Source organism: Callithrix jacchus, chromosome 4 (assembly GCF_049354715.1).
Source record: "Callithrix jacchus isolate 240 chromosome 4, calJac240_pri, whole genome shotgun sequence".
In the NCBI taxonomy this organism is placed as follows: Eukaryota; Metazoa; Chordata; class Mammalia; order Primates; family Cebidae; genus Callithrix; species Callithrix jacchus.
The window spans coordinates 6,707,638-6,731,268 of NC_133505.1; the positions used below are offsets into that span (position 1 = coordinate 6,707,638).

At 39.3% G+C, this 23,631-nt stretch overlaps 1 protein-coding gene and 1 pseudogene across 13 annotated transcripts in view; one reads left to right on the plus strand and one right to left on the minus strand.

The window, feature by feature from the left end:
• LOC128931694 (uncharacterized) overlaps positions 1-23,631 on the plus strand; it is an 818,901-nt gene that overhangs the window by 115,438 nt on the left and 679,832 nt on the right. For 11 of the 13 annotated variants that reach the window (XR_013533632.1, XM_078368202.1, XM_078368204.1 and 8 more), the window contains one exon: positions 2,530-2,626. Coding sequence is in view for 5 of the 13 variants with exons in the window: in XM_078368202.1 (XP_078224328.1) it covers positions 2,530-2,626 (97 nt within the window). In the remaining 8 variants the exon portion in view is untranslated. Of the gene's footprint in view, positions 1-2,529; positions 2,627-19,208; positions 22,761-23,631 lie in introns of those variants that run through there. The other 2 variants (XM_078368206.1, XM_078368201.1) reach the window with 1 other exon arrangement.
• Positions 16,879-17,566, minus strand: LOC128931811 (heterogeneous nuclear ribonucleoprotein A1-like; annotated as a pseudogene).

Sequence of the window (23,631 nt, forward strand, 5' to 3'; positions counted from 1 at the left end):
TCGACCAAGTTTAGAATTCTCAATTGGAAGCTATTTCCTTTCAGAATTTCAGCAAACATTTTATTTTTTATATTTCTGAACATATAAAAAAGCAAAATTCACAGAAATTTCATGCACTCATCCCCAGCTTCAATAACTATCAACATTTTGACTATTTGTTTCATCTACCCTTTCATCCACCTACCTGTTGCTTATTTTGCTGAAATATTTGAAAATGAAATTAAGCTATCATCTCATTTCATTGCCAACTGATTCAGAAAGAATCTTCAAAAGAACATAAAGGGCATTGTCTTACATAAAGCACAATGCCATTGTCACATCTAACAAAATTATAGTTCCTTTTCGTCATCCAAAAACAAGTCAAAATTCAATTTTCTCTGACTGTCTATAAGTATCTTTTGCAGTTGCTTTATTTGAGTCAAGATCCAAACAATTTCTACTTCGTTATGTTTCTGAAGTCTGTTTTAATCCCCCAAACCTCCTCTTTCCCCATATTCCTATCTTTTCTCCCCATGCCATTGGCTTATTGAAATAACCAGAATGTTACTTGGGTTTGGCACAGAGCAAATCCATGATCTGGATGTGGCCGATTGCCTCTTTGTGGTTTAACTTGTTTCTATATTTCTCATAGACCAGAGGTTACATTTAAAGCCTTAGTCAGATTCAGGTTCAATTGTTTTCCCAAGACTGTTTCACTGGTGGTAGGAGCCTCTTACTTTTAGTTATCCTAAAATTGAGCAGTGATTCGAGTAGTGAGAGTTTGCTCTCTTCTTTGCAAAGATCTCCATCAATTTTTCATCTAGTGGTTTTAAAATCAATTGACTATAATTGTCTAAATCAGTAAGCACATTACAGGGGTGGTAAGGTGGTGATTTTCTAATTACATCATTTCTATTTATATATACAAAATCTTCTGACTGAAAGACTTTCTCATTCAAGAGGGGTTTACAGTTCAAACTACAAGAGCAAGACAATCTTTTCCATTTAAATTAGTAGTTTTCAGAGTAATGAGTGGTGCCTTGGAAACCTTATATTGTCAAATAATATTTTTTCTCTTTTATTTGAGTAGTATGATGAACTAATGACTTTTAAAATATTGAATTGTATTTTAATCAATTGCTGCCATTATGTATTTAATGCTTAAACTGCTATTGGCCAACAGAAGCTTGTTTCCTTCAGAAATTTAAAGGCATTAATCCTTTGACTTCTTAAAACAAATGATTACTAAATTCTTTAAATACAACCTATTTTTTCCTCTCTGAAAGTTAGTAGCTTCTCTTGTTCTTCTCCAAGGTTCTGAAATTTCACAGTAATATAATTATTATTTTCATCCCTTTCTCAGAACTTCTTCAACTATTTGGTTGATTCTTTTGATCTGAAAATGTGTGTCTTCCAGTTGTGAGAAATTTTCTTTAATCATTTTTTTGATCATGATTTTCTCTGTCATTTTTTTGTAGTACTCGTATTATTTAGATGTTAAATCATTTACTTTTTTATTTTGCTTTTGTCTATTTTTAGTTTTTGTCTATTTGACTTTCTGGGAAATTTCCACAACTTAATATCTTAATAGAAATGTTCTATTTTATGTTATTTTAATATCAAAGAGTGTATTTTATGTTATCTGAATATCCCTTTTATCTCTCTGAGGAATTAATAATGATTTTTCTTTTTTTTGGAAAATTTATTCTTCCTGTCTAGAGGCTAGGGAACTGTCCACAAGACTTCCCTCATTTCTGGTGCTAACATCAAATTTGAGCTCCACAAGACCATCTTAAACATCAATAATTTGCTAGGAGGACTCATAAAATTCATAGATGCTGTTCTACTCACAGTTATGGTTTATTACAGTGAAATGATACAGATCACAGTCATCCAAAAGAAGGGACAAATGGCCATAGTTCAGGAAAGTTCCAAACATGGAGCTTCCGGTTGTCCTCGCCCACTGAAGTCATGGGCAGTGTCAACTCTTCCCGGCAACAGTGTGGAATGATACACATATGGTACTGACAACCAAGCAAGCTCAACTAAGCCTTAATGTCCAGAGTTGTGTTGGGCTCAATCACGTACACATAGTTGGCTGCCCATACAGTCCCCAGCTCCTCTGGAGGTAGAGCACATGATCCAAAGCCCCTAATACATACCACATTATTTAACTCTCTGGAGTGATCCAAATCCCCAAGATAAGCAAAGGCACTTTTATTAGACAGGAACTTCCAAAGGCTTACCTCCCCAGGCAGAATTTCTGTCTTCTTCATTGTTTTCTCATTTGCAGATGTTCGTCTCTGTTTTTTTTCTCAGATGCTTTCCTGAAATAGCTGAGGATCATTACTATTTGCTTATATTTAGGAATAAGAAAATAGAGTAGTTCCTCCTTATCCATGGTTTTATTTTCTGAAGTTTGTTTCCCAAGGTCAATTACAGTCTGAAAGTATTGGAAAATTTTGGAAATAAACAATTCAGAAGTTTTAAATTGCACACCATTCTGAATGGCATGAAGAAACCTTGTACTATCCTCTTCTGTTTTGCCAGGGACATGGCATTTGCCTTTGCGAGAAGTATGCACACTGTATATGTTACCACCCATGAGTCTCAGTCATCCGATCCATAGATCACAAGAAGAAGAAGGGTAAGTACAGAACAATTAGATATTTTGAAAGAGTCCACATTACAGTATATAGTTACTGTTTTGTTTTATTATTGTTATTAATGTCTTTTTGTGTCTAATTTATAAATTAAACATCATTATAGTATGTGTGTATAGAAAAAACATAGTAGATATGGGATTTGGTACCATCTGTAATTTCAGGCATCCACTGGGGGTCTTGGAATGTATCCCCTGCCATTAATGGCAGTACTGCTGTAACAAGTTGATGGTTGCTGCGTGTACATAGTGGATCTTGTGATTCATGGTATTCACAGTAGAGTTATCTACCCGGACGATATTTTGGATACTTTATGCTATTATATTTAAGTGGTTTTTAAAACATTTCCCTTTTGGAATAGTTAGAAGTTCCAAAGAATGTTCTCCTCATCTCTTGCTTAGAAGCATAGACCTGACTGCCAGAATTCTGGGGGATGGAGTGGAGAACAAGTAAGGGAGTCTCAATATTCAGTGTATACACATTCACTCAGTCTCTTTAAGTCTTTATCCCTAATCTTAGCTGTGTTTGGTGTCCTCCAAACCCTGTGCTCTACTTTTCCTGTAGAATAAACCTACAGCTTTCTAGTAGAGAGGGAGTTGAGTTGTGAAATAGACTCTTAACCATCTTTCTAGTTTTAGCTCATCTTTATCTCTACTTACTGAGTTGCCTGATGATACCAATTATTTATTCTTTTAGGAATTCTTTTATTTCTGTGTTGAGATCAGGTTAATTCTCAGCTCTTCCTACTGCCAGCTTAGAATTGGTCTTTAGGGCTCCACATGAAGTCGTGACTACTTTTTATTGCACCACTGCGGGTGAACTCTTTGTGAATGTGTATGTAAATGGTGTCCTGATGTTATGAAGCATGCAACATGCACAACCACACATAGTGACACAACTCAGATTTCCTTGGGTCTAATAAGTGAGCTACAACTGATAGACTTTACTTTGTCCAAAATTTTTTTTCTCTTTTCTTCTCTCCACTTCTCTTCCTCCTCTTCTTCCTCTCCTCCTCTTCTCCTTTTCTTCATCTCCTTCTCTCCTCCTCCTTTTCCTTTTCATTCTTAAATATCTTCACTGTTGTTTTAGTATAATTTGGCAGGAAAAGCAGTTAAATGTGTGTGCTCACCATTTTTAACCAGAATTCTTTTAACAAGTTTTCTATCGCTTAAGATTTAAAGCTATGCATAATTTAGCATCCAAAGAAGTCACTTTTTCCAAATTCTAAGCAGTCTGGAGACTGTCATGACTTGCAAAGGTTGCGATGGTGGCAATAAGCATAACATACGATTTAACTACGAAATCATGAGGATGGATGTATTTGTTTTTCATTCTGAAATTTGAAGGAGTTACACATTAAAATTCAGCAAACAATGAACTGAACTTGGAAGTAAGAGTGAAGGTTATGGCTGTTTGGATCTGAAAGTTCTCATATAGGTGCAAGAGATGAGAACAAAGAATGAATGAGGAAGCTAGTCTTAGGGTTTCTTATTACATTAAGGGGAAGTTTTGTGTGTACAAAGCTGAAGTGAGCAGAAGCTAGTTGTACCTGCTTGTGAAACTGCTTGAATATTACTTTTTCCCCTATGCTTTTGGCCCTTTGTGGTGGAATAGTCTATATATAAACAGTTTTAAAATATTCATTTATTTAATGCCTACTATTGCAAAAGTCCCTACTCATGATTCATTCTTTGGTATGATAATTTAAATTACAAATGCCCCATGAAAGAGATCACTTGTTACATTTTGCATTCATTTATACCTTAATGTGAATGAATTTATCCAACTCATCCTGACCATTGGTTTGGAGCAGAACAGCAGGGGAGCGAATACTTACAGTGCATATTCAGTGAATATTTGCACTAATATTGCTTTCAAACTGTTTTATATGTGAATATTCAATGCAATTACTTATCAGTTCTTATTTGGGAGGAAGCTATAGTTATATGATTATTAAACTTGCTGAGAAAAGGTATAAGAACGATTCTTTTGTTCCAAAGAGCTGAAAACAGTGGAGAAACACACATTTCTAGGAAGGGAAACAATAAAAATTTTTTTCAGTATCTCAGTATCTTGTTGGTGCTGTAGAAGTGAATTCATCACTGGCTATTATGAAATCATCATTTTCACTTTAAAGTTGGATCTTGCAGTATCAGGAGCTTCTTCCTTTGATATTTGAAGGTTCAATTATATTCTCCTAGGGAAATCAATATGGACACCAAGAGAAATGTGGAAATGGTGATTCTAAAAGAAAGAATGACAGCAATATCATGCTTCTTTTGCAAGTATTTTAAGAGAAAGCAGGCTCACAAGTGAGTGGCAAAGACAGTTATAGAAGCCTCACTGTAGTGCCACCATGGAGCATGGAGCATAGCACAGCTAAGAGAGGGAGAGTCTGTGACAAGGGTACACCTAGGCACGGACAGGACAGATCACACTCTTTGCTCCTCTGTGTTCTCAGGTTCTAGAACAAGAGCCATGCAGGCCTGTGGACCTGTCCTTCAGCTTCTTCATTTGGTCCTGGCAGTGGGAAAGGCAGGCCTGTGTGTTTCTCTTCTCATTGCATTAAATAATCTTGTTCTGTGTTTACAGACAGAGGCCACATTGCTATGACAATGGTCAGATGTGGCCAGAGTCCTTGCGTATGACATCTGTCATGGGAAGGAGGAAGGGTTTTAGGATGCTGAGGAGGCCACAAGCACTTTTCTGTTCCCAAAGCAAGAATGGTTTATTTAAAAAAATTTTTTGCAACCATCACCATTATTAATTTCCAAAACTTTAAAAAAATCATTCCAGATACTCTGTACTCTTAAGCAATGACCCTCTCATACCCTTCTCCCAATCTTTAGTGACTGCTATTCTACTTTCTGTCTCTAAGAATTTGCTGATCCTAGATACCTTGAATAAATGGAGTCATATGATACTTATCCCTTTGTGCCTGGCTTCTTTCACTTAGTGTGGTATTTTTAAGGTTATTCCTGTTGTAGCGTGTATCAGAATTTTATTCCTTTTTAGGGCTAAACAATAAATCAGTCGATGGATGTATCACATTTTGTTTATTCAACTATTGATAAACATCTGGGTTGTTGCCAATATCGGGCTGTTGGTAATAATGCTTCCGTGAACACTGGCATACAAATCTGTTCGAGTCCCTGTTTTCAGTTTTTTTGAATCTATAACTGAGGGCGGACTTGTTAGATCACGTAGAAATTCTATGTTAAATATTTTGAGGAATGGAGAAGGGTCTTTCAAAGGGAAGCTTACCTTTTTCTTATAGGAAAATGAAAAAGAGATTTTTCTGAAGTCGTTTTGGCAGGTATCCTTTTAAGAATTTCTTTTTGAACATGCAGTTCTTTTTGGATGTTGACAAGATGGTGTATGTGTAAGGAATAGCGTGTCTCCCCTTCTTTTATTGTTAGGATCCTAAAGAAAGTCAGCACTGACCAACGTCTGTCATAATGACCTTCATTGGAGCTAGTGAGAAATGATGCTGGGGACACAGGTTGAGGGGCTGCTATTGCGTTTCCTGGTTCTACCTAGCATTTGCCTTTTGTGCCTGGTCATTTATTAGAACGCTGCTCAAAAAGAGAAAAGCTTGATGGCTCTCTGGAAAGCTTGTGGTATAAGTAGCTTCTTTTTCCCCAAGACTTTTTGAGCAATATCTTAATTTCCTGATTCAGTTTTCCCATACTATACCTGATCTATGATCCTGTTGATTTGGTGGTGGAATGACTAGAAATATACTTTCCTTTGGAGCAGAAGCTTGATGCAAGAGTGATGGCTGCATGGTGGCTGTGAAACGGAGGTGTTCTTTATCAAGATACTGCCAACTCTTGCTGATATGATGTAGTGATCATCTTAAGTTAAATGGCATCACCTCAGACCTAGAGTTGCTAGATAAAATACAGCACACCTGGTTAAATTTGTATTCAGAAAATGACACTGTCTTTTAAACTTTTCAAGAATAGTATAAATATGTCCATAGCATTGCATGGAACATAGTTATACTAACCAATTATTCAACATTTATCTGAAATTTAAATTCACCTGGGTGTCCTGTATTTTAATTTGTCAACTCTGGCATCCATCCTGAAAGCACCAAATGCCTGGGAGATCCTTATTTTCCTTCAGAGTGTTCCTTAGCACATGCACTCTCGATCTCTGTGGCTTTGTTCCTCTTGCACGGTGCAACTGGCCCATGTCTTTCATGAGGCCATTCTCCAGCAGGGTAGAGGTAGCAGGTGCATCTAGTGAGGAGCCATGGCAGAGATCCCTGAGATGACTGGGGAAAATGGCCATGTTTGTTACTTGTTTTGCTCAGGGGGTGTATTACTGGAGACTGGGTAATTTATAAAGGAAAGAGGCTTAATAGACCCACAGTTCCACATGGCTGGAGAGACCTCAGGAAACTTAGAATCGTGGTGGAAGGGGAAGCAAACACATTCTTCTCTACATGGTGACAGAAGAGAGTAGTGCAGAGCGAATAGGGGAAAAGCCCTTTATCAAATGATCAGACCTCATGAGAACTCACTCACATCACAAGAACAGCATGGAGGAGACAGCCCCATGATTCAGTTATCTCCACCTGGTCCTGCCCTTGACATGTGGGGATTATTACAATTCAAGGGGATATTTGAATGGGGACACAGAGCCAAACCATGTCAGGGGGCTTTTCTCACCAGGGACCAGGTCAACATTAGATGGGCATGGTGCACAGGCACCATGTGGAGCCCCTGCCAGTGGGGCTGATGTTCCACATGGATGTCAAGGATGTGGTTGCCTGTCCACTCCCCATGGGGCTGGGGTGCATGTTAGACAGGGAGATGATTTTCAAACCTGGCAGAAGCAGGCCTGAGTAGAATATCTCTCTTGAAGTCCTCAACAAATGGAAACTGTTTATCTGGGTCTTGGAAGGGTGGATAATGAGGAGGTGGGGAGAGAGCAGTGGGCAAAGGGATGCTGGAGTCAGACAAGCCACCTCTTCCACAGTGGTGCCCAGAAGAACTGTAACCCTGGTCTTTAGCTGTCTGTCGGCCATTGCTTTTAAGTTCTGCCACTTACCTGCAAGATCAGAGTGGATTTCCACCTCAGACTGAGTACTTCCGTTCACAGCTTCTGCCCCACTCATGAATTTTTCTACTGCTATTATTTCCAGCTCTAAGCTTTCATGTACTTGAAGCTTTTCCTGTTTTTATGTTTTTTAAAATTCAGTAATTATAGCCACTGGCTTTTAAATGATTGTTGATAAGTAAAATTTTGGTCATCTGTCGAGGGTCAGATGAGAAATTATTATCTGGAGGCATGTCATAATGTCACGGAAGCACAGATCTCTCTGGATCTTCTTTTTTTCTTTCTCACTTTCTCTTTTTTTTTCCCCAGGTAAAATAATTCTTTAGCTCTGTTCCATCCAAGCCACCACAGGCCAATGTCCAGGACATGACAGGAGGGGGTTGCTTTTATAAACCAGGGGCAGGCTGTAAAAGGCATGTAAGGGGTCTACCTAGATTGTTTTTCAGCTTATTTTCTTTTTGACAGCTTTAAAGGGCCTTTTAAAATTGTCAGGAGAGTAGATTCATATTTTTACCATTCCACCTGCGTAGCATTTTAGACACATTTATATTCCTGAAAGCATAATAATACATAACATTCAGCATTTAATTTATGACTCCTGCCACATCTGGTATAAAACTCCTTCTGAAGCAATAAATCAACCTCTTCGTGTCAAATTGCCATTCATTCTTTGACCTCCTCCATAATTTATGGTTTGTGAGTGCAAAATGGGAGAAGCAGCTTAAATCAAGTGGATTTTAATTAACAATCTTAGAAAATTCAGAAGAATATTTGCAATTTATTCATGAGACGAAAGGACTTTGTTGCTATAAAGGAAAAAAAAGCAGCTCCTTTCCATGGGTATAAATTGAAGTCTATTCTGGGTACTTTGACACCAGAACATAAAGATTTTTCTCTACTTTGAGTTAGAAAGATAAAGTGATTGTGAGAGGAAAAGCTGTCCACACTCCTAGGACAGAATCCATTTTCTAGAAGAGATTTTGAGGGAAAAGAGGAGGGGAGACACGTACCTGTCTTCTGCTTAGTGCAGCCTTTAACAGAGTTGCCTGGCTGCTGACACGGTGCCTTTCATGTCAAACAATTTTATTTCTAAGCTTTTCACAGTGTGTCCTAAGTAGCTTCTATTAGCATTGTCCTGTCCGTTTCCTTGGAAACAGAGCCGGTCAATTTAGACACCATTTAAGAGCTGTGGAAAAAGCAACAACCAACAGTGTGATGGCAAAATTACAGAGAACAAGCTGAATACAATCCTCGCTGGAGGAGATGCATTTTCTTTCAGGGCCCATTTCATTTTAATTAAAATTGAAAAGCTCTTTTAAACAAGTCCCTCGATTAAGCTCAGGCCAGAGTAATCTACTGTGCAACCATCGAAGCTACATTGCTTAATGTTACCTCTTTAACCTTAATGGATTGCTTGCACTTTTTCAAATAAACAAGGAGAGAAAACCTAGGGGCAATATGGTAGCTTCTTGTTATCCATCTTTTGGAGTAAATCTAGAATGTAGAGAGCCAGCTCTATTCATGTCTGAAGTCCCATTCAAGTGGAACACAAGAGAACCTCCAGCTGTCTCATACAATAATTATAGCTTATCTTGCATGAGAAAATAAACTTCTATTTCAAATATCATAGGTGGACTCATTTGGCATTTACCTCATTTTATTTATTGCAGCGACTTTATGTAGACATTTATCTCCAGTAATCTTACATGGCTTATATTGAATATGGAACCAAGTGGAAGTTTGGGATTTTCAGTATTGAGTTTTATCTTGGTAGTAGGCTTTGCACTGCCCCTGCATTCACAGCTTTCTTGTGTATAGGACAGGACAGAACCTAATTTGAGGGTAGGGAAAATCTTTTCTTTTAGCACAGAGTAGGTTAAAAATTCCTTGTCCTCCAGGATGAAAATAAGTTAATTCGTTTGCTGTGTATATTTGCAAATAAGACAAAAAATTGATTATAGGGACTTGGAGTCAGCTTTAAAATTGTTTTTGCTTTAAGTAAGTTGAACAAGGGAGTTCGTATTTATAGACAGAAAATTCTTAGTAATACTGTTTGTGCTATGCTGAATGCACTGAGATATTTCAGGGTTGGCGTCTTTTATCCTTTTAAAAGACTCCCATCTAAATGGAATCCTGGAAGGCAGTGAATGCCTCTTCCTTGAAAATATTAAAGCAGAAACATAAATTTTGTTACTGGAGGTATCTTAAGAAAGATTAATGACCCAGTAGGGTATCTGATGTTAAAGTCCATTCTTGTATCAAGATCCTGCCCCTAAAATTGTACAAATGCATGTTACCCAAAGTATCCCAGGAATCAGTGGGAGAAAATGACCCTTTCACTTTGTATGCCCTGGTTATCTGGGAATATGCTTTCCCTCTTTCTATAGGGTCCCTCTGTTTCCTAGGTGAAATAGAAAATGTTCATCTCCAGGCTTTTTTGTATTCCTCTTTAAATATTGAACAAATATACAAGACCTGGTGTCCGTGAACATTCTTGATCAAAAATGACTGGGATCATAGAGTTTCTGAGATTTCCCTGCACTGTTCCATTTAGTAAGAATCTTCCTGAATCATGTTTCCCATTAAAAGCATTACTGGAGCCTTAAAACCATTCCAATCAGCATCTCCATGGCTAGATAACAAAGGTGCCAATTAATGCTGGCTATAAAAGGAAGCAGCAGGGCCCACCCGTCATCTTCCCATAAGGCTCACAAGAACAATTAGATACATAGGCTGACATCTCATCTTTGGTGTCTACATAATGCATACCACAGTGATTGATCAGAAGGAGCTACAGATTTGTGACAGACTGACAGAGAATAAGGGCAGATGTCGTCCATCTTTTTCATTACGATGACTATTTTAATGAACAGACCAACTCATTTCTGCAGTCCATTAAATCAGCTGACAGTGTAAACATCTGCAGAATAGTCCTGGGAATTGGGTTTGTCAGGTGAGGGTGCTTGATGGCTAGAAGGGAGGAGATGGGAGATTCCTCTGGGGCTGGAGCTTCAGGGGAGAAACCTACAAGCTTCCTGGTACAGGAGACTTTGCTTTTCTTGACACCAGGAGCTCAGGATGTAGAAAAGATTTGTGCCACCAAAATGGCATACAGCCAAGATCATTTTCTGTCCTGTTACATTCTTTCAGAATTCTCTCCTGTGTCTGGCCTGTCTTTGTTTTCTGAGCGAGGAATGTGATTCATGGAATAACCTTGAGCAAATGATACCCTCTCCTGGCCTCCTGTCTTCTCATCTGTGAAATATGGATCCCCGCGACTCTCTGTTCCCTCTTCCAATGGAATAACTCTCTCTGAAAAGCATTTTGATCTCCCTAGGGAGAGGTTCTATGGCAACGCAGAATTATATTTGATTCTGTGCCACCCACAATTTCAATTTGTGTGGTGCCAGCCTGACTCCATAAACAATCTACGTGTTTCTTGGGGTGTGTGGGTAGGAAACCTGACGGGGAAATCATTTACGTCTCAACACTAGCAGCATTCAGCGTTGTTTTAACCATGCCTTTGTCCTTCTAAAACAGCGTTTCTCAACTTTGGCACAAGTGGCATTTTGAGACAGATAATTCTTTGCTATGTGGGGCTGTCTTGTGCATTGTGGGCTGTTAACTAGATACCACTATGACCCTCTCTGCCAACCTGGAGTTATGACCAGCAAAGGTGTTTCCAGACGTGATCTCATGTCCTCTGGGCATGTAGAATCTCTCCCAGTTGAGAAGCCCTGCTCTAAAATGTGCTGTGATAGTCTTTCCAGCAACTTAGGACAGGGAAGTCTTGAATCTGGGTCTAAGCTGGGGCATATATAAGTTAGCTGGTTGCCTCCGAGGTTTGAAGCAAATCCAAGAAGGAAAAAAACAAATCCATTTTTTATATTTGAGTGCAGCTAGTTTCATAATACTCTCCTGGCCTTTTTCCCCCTACTAGATTGCTACTGCTTACGATAGTGATGAGAAAAAACAAGGGATGCTGGCTTCTGCACCCTGAGCTTTCCTTAAATGAAGACTAAAAGATCTATTTGGTCTGTTTGAAATCTCTTGGTTGAAAAGCAGACACCTAGTATTGCTGTATGAGATACAGCCTCCTCAACTAATGATGTTATATGTTTTCTTGGAAAAGCTTCCTGCTTCATAGTTGCAGCCCATTAATTGATTTTGTATCCAACAAGCATACCCATTGGTTCTTCTCGTGCTCAGGGTATGACATAAAAGCTTGCACTGTGCTGGGCAGGCACAGTGTATAAACATGACGTAATCATTGTAATTAAGTCATAAAACAATCAGGAAGGACCCTGGCTGAAATGACTAAGAGATGAAATATTGCATCTACCACACGAGGCCAAAGAACAGAAAGGTATTTAGAGATTCAGTTAATTATTCTGTCTGCTAACTGAAATTGCTGGGAATATTTTTTGAAAAGTGTAATGAAAGTTATTGGAAGCGGATCCCTTCTCTGTAAAGATTCAAGTATTTAAGAATTCAACATTTTTTTAATCAGCTTTTTTTTAAAGAATTTAAAATCCTCAGACAAAATGCCACTATCACAAACTGTTTCCATTGAGTGCTACCTTTTTTATTGTAATTTGCAGGACACCTTGCCTTACTGGAATTTAACTGTCAGCCTCATTTTTCCCCCAAAAAGATAAGAAATCAGGAGGCCAAAAAAAAAAAAAAAATTCTCTTGGCAATCACAAAATCACAAGAGATTCTTAAAAACTCATGCACTAACATTTGTGTGCTAATCAATCAATTAATTTATTTATTCATATCCATTTCAGTACGTCCATTGAGCAACTATCAGCTCCAAGGGAACAGGCCTGCTCAGGTCTGGGAAACAGGCTCTGTGATGTGTAGGTAGAGAGTCTCAGGTCTCAGGTGCTAGGATTGCGTCTAGAAGTGTGGGCTTCTGTGGGCTTATTCTCTTGGTTCTTTAGGCACTATGAAAATAGGAAGGGCATGGCTGGAGAAGGGGTAGACTGAGGTCTTTTAAAGGAAGGGCAGGGCCTAGGATAAGGAACCCTTTTGCTTAAAGACCATATTCTTGACGTTCAAGCAAGCACCGGAATTTGGTTGAAATAATACAGATGGAGTTAGTTTGAGTTAAATGACTTAATATATATAAATTGCCAAGAAGGGTATCTGGCACATGTAGGTACTGAATAGGCATTAGCTATACTGTTATTAGTGTTGAGAGAACCAACCTAGGTTTTGGCTTAGAGATATTTTGAATATACTTTGTAGAAACAGAATGTGATGGTTTGGATATCTGCCCCCTCCAAATCTCATGTTGAAATTTTGTAGGGAACCAGCCCCCATATCACCCATGGGTACCCCGTGTTCGGTGGTGACAAAGGAATGAGAAAAAAGACAGATTAAGAATGAAAGTGAGACAAGAGGGCCATCACTTGTAGTGGAGGCAGTGAAGACCCTGAGCTCTGATCTCTCACACTATTTATTGGTTATAATCTATAGGGTAGGGGTGGACTGATGGCAGGGAGAGGGTGACATGATGGTGGGGTGAATCAGTGAGCTGGAACTGAATCAGTGAGCCGAAATTGGTGTGTCATTCTAAAGATTGATAACAGTGGTGGTTTGGGAGTTTCACAAAGCAAGAACATGTCATTATCTTTAGCCTATTATCTATGTGCAGCTGGTGGGATGCGGGCCTTACAAGGAGCCTACAAATCTGGCTAGGTGATAGTGCTTCAGAGGGGTTTTACGTCCTTGAGCACAGTGTTTATGGTAACAGAGCCGGGTCACCCTGCACCAGAACGTGAGGCACGGAGAAGTTTGCCTCCCCAGAGGCCTCCCGCAGTTTGCTGAGGTTTCTTGTTCCCAGGTTATATGTTACTCATAACCAATATCTGGAGCCCTCTGTAAGTTCTTTCTTCTTTACTGCTTTCCCCAACAAAATTTGATCCCTCTGTTGGAGCTGAGATCTAGAGAGAGGTGTTGTTTGGGTTGTGGGGCCGGATCTCATGACCACTTTGGTGCCATCCTTGCAGTAATGAGTGAGTTTTCCCGCTATTAGTGCCTGTGAAATCTGATAGTTACAAAGAGCCTTCTTCCGCTCACTCTTACTCCTCTCTTGCCATGTGATGCCTGCTCCCCTTCACCTTCGGCCACGAATGGAAGCTCCCTGAAGCCCACATGCTGATGCCATGCTTCTTGGACCACCTGCAGAACCATAAGCCAAATAAACCTCTTTTCTTTATAAATTACCCAGTCTCAGATATTTTTTATAGCAATGTGAAACAGACTAACACATAGAGATTGCTTGCATAAAGACAAATATTTTTAAAAAGTTCAGTGCTGGTTATGTTCAGATGGTTGTGCCCTCGTCATAATATGTCACTTAAATCACGCTGTTTACTTTGAGGTTTGGGCTCCCAGGTTTACTAGCTTACTGTCATGCCTGCGGTCTGTCAAACTTGTGTTTTCCCACAAGATGGAGGCACAGCCCACGTCTCTGGGTCAGTGCCTGCGGTGGTTAATTCTCGGTGGCTAGTATCTCATACTAGGTCTTGTTTTATTACAATTTTTTTTTTTTTTTGAGACGGAGTTTCGCTCTTGTTACCCAGGCTGGAGTGCAATGGCGCCATCTCGGCTCACCGCAACCTCCGCCTCCTGGGTTCAGGCAATTCTCCTGCCTCAGCCTCCTGAGTAGCTGGGATTACAGGCATGCGCCACCATGCCCAGCTAATTTTTTGTATTTTTAGTAGAGACGGGGTTTCACCATGTTGACCAGGATGGTCTCGATCTCTTGACCTCGTGATCCACCCACCTCGGCCTCCCAAAGTGCTGGGATTACAGGCTTGAGCCACTGCTCCCGGCCACAAATATTTAGAGTTTGTCAAGAGAAGATATTGATGACAATGTGTATAAAACAGTCTGAATTCATCAACACTGCTGGAAAAACTACTCAGAAGGCACATGCTATAAGTGATTGGTCAATTGTTTACTTTTTAAAGACTAGCTATGACTTGACCTTGTAGTGTTTATGCATCTATTATTTAGACTTCACTTCCAGAGGAATAGTTGGCTTACTTATAGCAAAAATAATTTTACTTCCGGCTCCATGAGTTGCCGATCCTATTACACTTAATTGAATCTGTTAAGCTAATCTTAATGTGATCTATTTTGGGAATCCTTTAACCAAATTGCCATGCCAGCTATTTCAAAAAACACATGACAAATTGACAAACTGTAGCAATGAGGTGGCGACTTTTTCCCTCTTAATCACCTTGGCATCATTGAGTTCCACAGGAATTCAGTGCAGGCCTGACTGGATCTCTCCGAGTTAACAAATCAAGGTGCCAAGTTAGGCTCGTTTTTCACTTCTGAATGCCAGGAAGATTGTCCGAAAATCTTAAAATAGCAAAGGGCTCCAGAATGAATCATCTCAATTTATTTTAGGCTTTCAGTTTCCACAGAGTAATCTTCTCATTCAGTTCGTCAAGTTAGAGAGAAGTCTAGCCAGCGGCACTGTGACAAATCAGGGTAGGAAACTTGGTAATGAAAAGGGAGACTTGGTAAAAGCAAACCTTTAATTTTAGAACAAGTTCCTCTTTATGGATGGGGTAAGCATGTTGTCATTCAGGCAGTATGAGACTGAATCTAAATCCAACACAGAGGGGTCTGTAGTGAAAAGCTGCTGGATTAATTTTATGCCATATTGATCCATAGAATGTCATTTCATTCATATAAATAAAAACTAGAAAGATAATTGTGTAGCAGCATAAAATGCATTCAAAGTATGAAAACACTTTTTTCCTAAGAAAATAAAATCATTCGGCAGGAAAACACCTGATTTCTTTCTTCTGCCTTTGATTCATTCCTGTTTAAGCTGGTACTGCCTTCCTCCTTCTTCATTAATAAGTTTCCTTGTTTCCGGTGGAGGAGAAAAAAAATGAACCTTTCCTTTATCATTACAGAAAAGCATACTAGTTATGTGTATGCTTTCCCCTCTCATTTGTGATGAATTTGTGATGAGAAAGAAGTTTCCATTGCTCCTGTTTATGTAAACATGGGAGAATGACCATGGATTTTTAAGACCCCCATTTTGCAAGAATATTAACAGAGTTATCACTCTCAATCATTCCTCTGGAAAATGTCATTTAAAAAATCCACACATAATATGATGGTGTCCTGACAGTAAAAATGGAACTAGACTCTTGATTCAGAATTAAGACCAATTTAGGAAAAGCTGTGAAGTGGATAGAGTTTTTCTTTGGGGAGCTGCTCTGCTCTTGGGACACACGACAGTGCCCAGGTCACTTGGGCTGATCTGACTCCTCTGAAATATCTCAGGCATCAGAATTTTTCCTTTCCCTTCGATGCCTCCATGAATATATGTCCATCTCGTTGTCCATTCCCTTGGCACTGTTTCTAGGCGGCAGCCATCTAAACTGAGAACTCATGCTGATGGAATTCACATGCACGCAGGCTCATAAGGAATTCAGAGTCCACTCCTTCATTTTATATAATTGATTTATTTTTTTCAAGAGAATTAAATCATTTACTGATCACACAAGCTTCATTCCCATCTATAATTTTATCTGGTACCATTATTCAATTTAGATATATTGTGTACAATGTGCCAACAATAATTTTTATAATAAAGAATTTCATGATTTTGCCTGGGGAATCCCTTTAATGGTGAACTTCAGCTCACAACACTAACTATCAGTTCAACTACACCAAGGTTTCTGAAGACAACAGCTTCTCCACCCAAGCAGATTGTATATAAATTCCAAATAGAACCTGTCATCACCCTGAAGGAATTCTAACTTTACACTGTTGAGGGAAATTTACTGAGATGGCTTCAGAGTAGACTAACTTTACACAGCACATTAAAAAAAAGACATTTATTCAGCTTCACGATTAGACTATTACATTTAGCAATCAACAGCATGGGTGCAAAAACAAAATCTACATGAAAACCCTTTGTTGGAATGTTTTATATTTTCCACAGAACAGAGACTAAAATAACCTGTTATATAATTAGTTACAAATACAGTCCTTGAGTTTTTTGCTCATAAACATGACTATTTGTCTAAAACATGTCTTCTTTGTAGCAGCTGGGCCCTGCCACCACTGTGCTTGGCTGAGTTCACGAGTGGGTTGTAACCTCTAGCTTCCCTGTCATTTCTCTGGCTCTCCTCTCCTGCTAAGCTATGTTTCCTCATTAAAATCTCCTGCCACTGCCATAGCTACTGCTGCTAGAACCGCCATAGTCACCTTACTTTTGTAGTTTGGTAAAGTATTGGCCTCTACTACCATAGGGACCAGAGCTTCTGCCTCAAAAGTTTCCTCCTTTCATGGGTCCAAAATTTGAAGTCTGATTATTGTCATTGCCAAAATCATTGTAGCTTCCACCACCCCCAGAATTACTTCCATCATTACCAAATCCGTTATAGCCATTCCCATTGCCACCATATCCACCACCACCATGGCTGCCACCAAAGCCACCACGACCACTGAAGTTTCCTCCATGACAAAAGTTGTCATTCCCACCGAAACCACCTCCATGACCAGCACCAAAGTTTCCAGAACTACTTCGACCTCTTTGGCTGGATGAAGGACTAGCCACGTCTTGCTTTCATGGGGCTTTCCTAACTTGGCAGCGGTGGCCATTCACAGTGCGGAATTTCCGAATGACCGTCCTATGCACGGAATGATGGTCATCAGAGGTGACAAAAACAAAGCTCCTTGCCACTGCCTTGATCAGTTATGATTCTGATCACTGAAGAGATTATTTTGAACAGTATGGAAAAACGTTCTGGCAGCACCTTTAATCTTTCTGAATTGCCTGTGGCCGCTAATCCCCTTCCCAAGGACATTTACATTTTATGAAGGGCAGTTCTGGAGAACACATTCATAGGCAATGCAGAAGTAAATGACCGAAATGGCAATAACATCAGATACATCAAGAGGCTGGTATGGGTGTTCTTTTAGGAAAGAAAAGAGGTTTTGGAGTTCAGGGCTTTTGGAGGCCTTCAAATGCACACTGCGTGGTGACTGTAAGATCTGCCTGAGCCACCGCTGGCTGCAGGTAGAAGTTTCCTAGTCCTTGTCATTTGTCCTCAAGAAGCATCTTGGGACCAGTTTGCTCATCCTTTTTCCAATTAGAAATGACAGTCTCGGCCGGGCGCGGTGGCTCAAGCCTGTAATCTCAGCACTTTGGGAGGCTGAGGCAGGTGGATCATGAGGTCAAGAGATTGAGACCATCCTGGTCAACATGGTGAAATCCCGTCTCTACTAAAAATACAAAAAATTAGCTGGGCATGGTGGTGCATGCCTGTAATCCCAGGTACTCAGGAGGCTGAGGCAGGAGAATCTCAAAAAAAAAAAAAAAAAAAAAAAAACGACAGTCTCTTAACTACATTTCCAGGCAATTAAAATTGAATAAGGCAATATTTTCTTTCCAAATTTCCATTGCTCCTTGAACTATTTTTAATTAAAATATTTGTTCTTTGTAGAAAATTTGAAAATTACAGAAGAGTTGAAAGAAAAAAACACATCAGTGTCACTTACCTACCTGTCAAAGCAAATCACCATGGCTAGGCATGGTGACTCATGCCTATAATCCCAGCACTTTGGGAAGCGGAGGCAGAAGGATTGCTTGAGTTGATGAGTTCAAGACCAGCCGGGGCAACATAATGATACTCCATCTCTACAAAAAATTTAAAAAGTAGTCAGGCATGGAAGCATGTGCCTATAGTCTCAGCTACTTGGGGAACTGAGGCGAGAGGCTGAGCCCAGAAATTTGAGGCCGCAGTGAGGTATGATTGTGCCACTGCACTCCAGCCTGGGTGATAGAGTGAGGCCCTGTTTAAAATAAAATAAAGTAAAATAAAATAACATAAGATAGATAAACAGGTGGTGCTGGAGCAAGTGAACATTCAGAAGCCAAAAAAAGAAAAAGAAAAAGAAAAAAGCCAACAGTCACCATTAACTGTATTTTGCCTTTTTTCTATTCCTTTTGCAAATTAAAGAGTAATAGTAACAGTTTTCTTTGTTTTTCTTTTTTTGACAACTTTTTAAAAATATGAAAGTAACATATGACCATTGAATAAAACTTGAAGAAGTCACGTATAAAGAAGATATATCATTAATAAGCTTGCACCTAGAGCTAGCCTGAGCGACCTGTTTCTTTCTAGTCTCTTAACAAAAAGTTTGTATTTCTCCATTTCACTTCTTAATCCTAAGTTAACCAGCATAAAGCTAGAAGGAGTTACTAATGTCTTTCACTACATTGAAATGAAGACCATTCAATCAGTCCTTAAAACCTGTTTCAATTTGAGGCAAGGCTGGATACAGGTGAGCTCTCTTTCAAGAGGAGAGTTCTGCCCGGACTTTCGCCTATAATAGTTCTCATTTTAAAGCCTGTGACAGAATATTCTGAACGTGGCAAAGGTGCATTCTAAAATGTCAAGAATAATTGTTGCTTCTTTCAGCTCATTTTCTTTTTGTCCTTTTCAGAATGTCTAGAGATGTGGTAAGCAGAGTCTGTGGTCATAGGTGGGACACTTGGTGACATACAACCTGGGGGACTCTCTTATAGAAATGATGCTCATGACTTGAGAGCACTCCAAGGACCCAAGCCCATTACTGCTCACCGTTTCTAAGCACAATCTATTGTTAATCCTGCAACATCAATGGTGTAAGTGCTCCCTCGTTTTTCTTTGCCTGTATCTTTCCCTACCAACTAGGGGACAAATTGCGGTCTGAGAACACAGCGTCTTTAATGGGGCAGCCTGATCAAAATATACCTTTTGTGCAATTCATGCTCTCAAACTGGGGTGCACTTGTTTATCTAATGGAATCATTTACAACCTTCATTTTCTGCTCATGGCAGCTCACAGAGGGTGCTCTGTCAGGGCTCAGCGGCAATTGCTTTCTCTAGTCTTTGTTTGGCACTGATTTATACTGAGGGAAAAAATAAAGTTTAAGGCATGTGGGCATTGTCCTTACTCCTGCTCAGTCTTCATGGAAAATCATGGATCCTCTGTGTTTTTCCCCTACCTTCTTAAATTTCCAAAGAGTGCATTGCAATGGTGAGGAATCTCTATTTTTCCTCCACTGCATACCGTCGGAAGTTTGCAAAATGTGACCCAACTCAGTGACAATCGAAGCTCCCATTTGCCTTCCACAGACAGCTTACCGGTCACAGCTTTCAGGTCGCAGAAATGAACGGATCCTTATTCAGACAACAGCAGACTCCTGAGTGGGCACAGTCAGATGTGTCTCCCCTGGATGGAATGTCATAGGCTTTCAGCTTGCTTCCATGTTAATTGCAAGAGTGAGCCCTCTCTGAATCATGCTAGGATAATAATGCCCTGTCCCAAGTGTTCTGAACAGGGAGTGCATGGACTCAGTTGGGACAATCCATCATTTTCAAAAAGTGTATCATTTCCCGTCACTCCCCTGACAGCCCCATCTGCTCCACTAAGTTGACTTTCTCCTTTCTCTGGTGAAGAATTAAAAAACACTATGGTCAAGTGTCAGTGACAGATAAAGTGAAGGGCAACAATTTCTGACATTTGCTGCCAGGATCACCAGACAAGTGACTTAGTTTAGGGGAATGCTGAATATTCTCTTCTTGCTAAGAAAGGAGTGATGGGTCCTAGTACATTTGACATGTACGGGCTTTGACACACATCTCTTCTCCCCAGGAGTCAGTGACATGAGCAGTGCTGGTTTTGGATGGTTGATTCTCGACGGATCTTGCATTTCACTCTTGCTATGCTTTCTACAAACTTTTATTTATTAATTTATTTATGTCTCTTGTCTGTCTCTCCATCTATTTTAAAATCTACCATTAGATTTATATAGATTAACCCAAAGAATTAAAGTATGGCGAACATGTAGGCATGAACTGAGTGCTTTGTAAAATTGCCTTCTTGTTAAATGAAGTCAGGCAGGAGCCTTTATTTCTTGTTTCATAAAACTGTAAATTCATCGCTCATGCCCTCTGTGGCCTGGCTTCCCTAACTCTTTAAGGAAACAGATGATGCCTGTGAAATTTGTCAAGAGGAAGGAAACTGACTTTGGTGAGCTGCTCCCTGTCACCTGTGGCCTAGGTTGGATTGGAGACAGGGTGTCGCTGGGTAAGTAAAACCAGCTCCTGGCTTTGCTCGTGAGTACTTAATATAATTTTATTTTGTATTATTGAGACATAATTCTCTGCCATAAATAGAATGTCAGCCATGTTAACTTTTTCAGGTTTATTTCAGTTGTGTGTTACATTGTAAATGCCTCTTTTCCTAAGTATAACGAGGGGGGCAGGTAGAGGGTCCAACACTTGCCAGGATGTGGTGTTAGCATATTGACAAGTGTCTGAGGACCTAGAAACACAGTGATATTTAGCAGCAAATAGGGTTAGCCAGAGATGTGAACAGTAGCTTGGTGGTTCTGATCGATCTGAAGTGGACAATCTGTTCAATGCAGATGCTGAATCGTTTTTTTCCCTGGGTGGCAGGAGATCCATAGCCCTTCTCAATGGAGTAGGGAGATATTTGCGCTGGTGATTTAGATAATCACATCCACTGTTCCGCTTCACCTTCCCAGGGACAGTACATAAGATAGTCACTTCCTTTGTAAAACATAAATTCTAAATATTAGAAATTCTGATCTGTGTGACTAATCCAGGAATATTTGAAAAGAAAATCCATTGACCATTACTAGTAAGGGTCCTGATACAAGGCTTTTTATCCTTATTTATAGCAGAAATTCACATTTCAAAGCTCATGTTTTTTTAAATATGATAGCTTTATTGTTATGTAATTACATACTATACAATTCACCATTGAAAATGCGTGATTCAATGGCCTTTAGTAAATTTGATGAGTTTAGACAATTGTTGCCATGATCAATTATAGAGCATTTTCAACATCCTAAAAAGAAACCTCTACCCATCAGCAGTTATTCTAGTTCCCTCATATTGTTCCTACCCCTGAAGCCCCTGTCCCTGGCTCTGAGTCCCTGGCATCACTAATTTACTTTCTGTCTCTGTGGATTTGCCTAGTCTGGACATTTTATATATGATTGATTCTTGAACAATGTGGAGGTTATGGGTGTCAATCTCCCATACAGTTGAAAATCTGTATATAACTTTTGGCTCACCCAAAACTTAAGTACTAACAGCTCACTGTTGACTGGAAACTTTACTGATAACATAAACATATTTGTATGTTACATTATTTATATACTATCATCTTACAATAAAGCAAGCCAGAAAAAATGTTAAGATAAGGAAGAAAAACATAATTACTGTTCATTAGATGGAAATGAATCATCGTAAAGGTCTTCAGCCAATTGTCTTCACCTTGAGTAGGCTGAGGAGGAGAGAAAAGGAGTTGGTCTTGCTGTCTCTGGGGTGGCAGAGGTGGAGGAGGGGAAAAGGGAGGCAGGAGGGACAGGTGCACTTGGTGTAACTTCTATTGAAAATAACCTCTCTATGAGTGGACCTAGGGAGTTCAGGGGTCAGCTGTAAATGGAATCATATAGTATATGCTCTCTTCTTACTGACTTCTTTCACAAAACATGTTTTCAAGGTTCACTTATGTTTAGCAGGTATATGTATCCTGTATTTAACCATCACTAGATAATGTTGAGTATTTACATTAAGGTTTTAGTTTCACACGGATGTCATTTGAATGTGTCCCCACCAAAATCTTATCTTGAATTGTAATTCCCAAATTCTTACATGTCATGGGAGGAACCCAGTGGGAGGTAATTGAACCATGGGGGCGGATGTTTTCTGTGCTGGTCTCATGGTAGTGAATAAGTTTCATGAGATCTGAGTTTCATCCCATCATGAGAATGGGAGTTTCCCTGCACAAGCTCTCTCTTTCCCTGCCACCATCCAGTGATACATGACTTGCTTTTCCTTGCCTTCTCCCACATTTATGAGGGCCCCACAGCCATGTGAAACTGTAAGTCCATTAAACATCTTTTCCTTCCCAGTCTTGGGTATATCTTTATCAGCAGCATGAACATGGACTAATACACACACAATCTCACATAAATAATCCCGACTATATTATACTTCTCTAAGATTTTTTAGCTTTTTTAATTTCTGAAAACATTATTTTGAGAGATTAAAAAACAATATTTTTAAAAATATCAAAATTGTACTAGAAATACTCTCAAATATTTATTTACTATGAAAATAGTAATTTCTGAATATTTTTTAGATTTATTCACTCATTGTCTTTTTGAAAACATTGCTATATATTCTTTTTATTTTTTTAATTTTTTGTTTTATTTCGGTAGTTTTTGGGGAACAGGTGGTTTTTGGTTATATGGATAAGTTCTTTAGTGCAAATTTCTGAGGTTTTGGTGCACCTGTTACCCAAGTGGTGTAGACTGTACTCAATGTTTAGTCTTTTATTCCTCATCTCTCTCCCACCCTTTCCCACATGTTTTCAAAGCCTATTATTTCATTCCTAGGCCTTTGCATCCTCATACCTTAGCTTCCACTTCTAAGTTAGAACATATGATGTTTGTTTTTCCATTTCTGAATTACTTTACTTAGAACAATGGCCTCCAATTCCATTCAGGTTGCTATAAATGCCATTATTTCATTTGTTTTTATGGCTGAGTGGTATTCCATGGGGAGTGTGTGTGTGTGTGTGTGTGTGTGTGTGTGTGTGTATCATGTTTTCTTTATTCACTTGTTGGTTGATGAGAATTTAGGCTGGTTCTGTATTTTTGCAATTGCAAATTGTGCTGCTATAAACATGCATGTGCAAATGTCGTCCTTATATAATGACTTCTGTTTCTCTGGGTAGATATCCTGTAGTGGGATTGCTGGATCAAATGCTGGTTCTACTTTTATTTCTTTGGGAAATCTCCAAACTGTTTTCTGTAGTAGTTGTACTAGCTTACATTCCCACCAGCA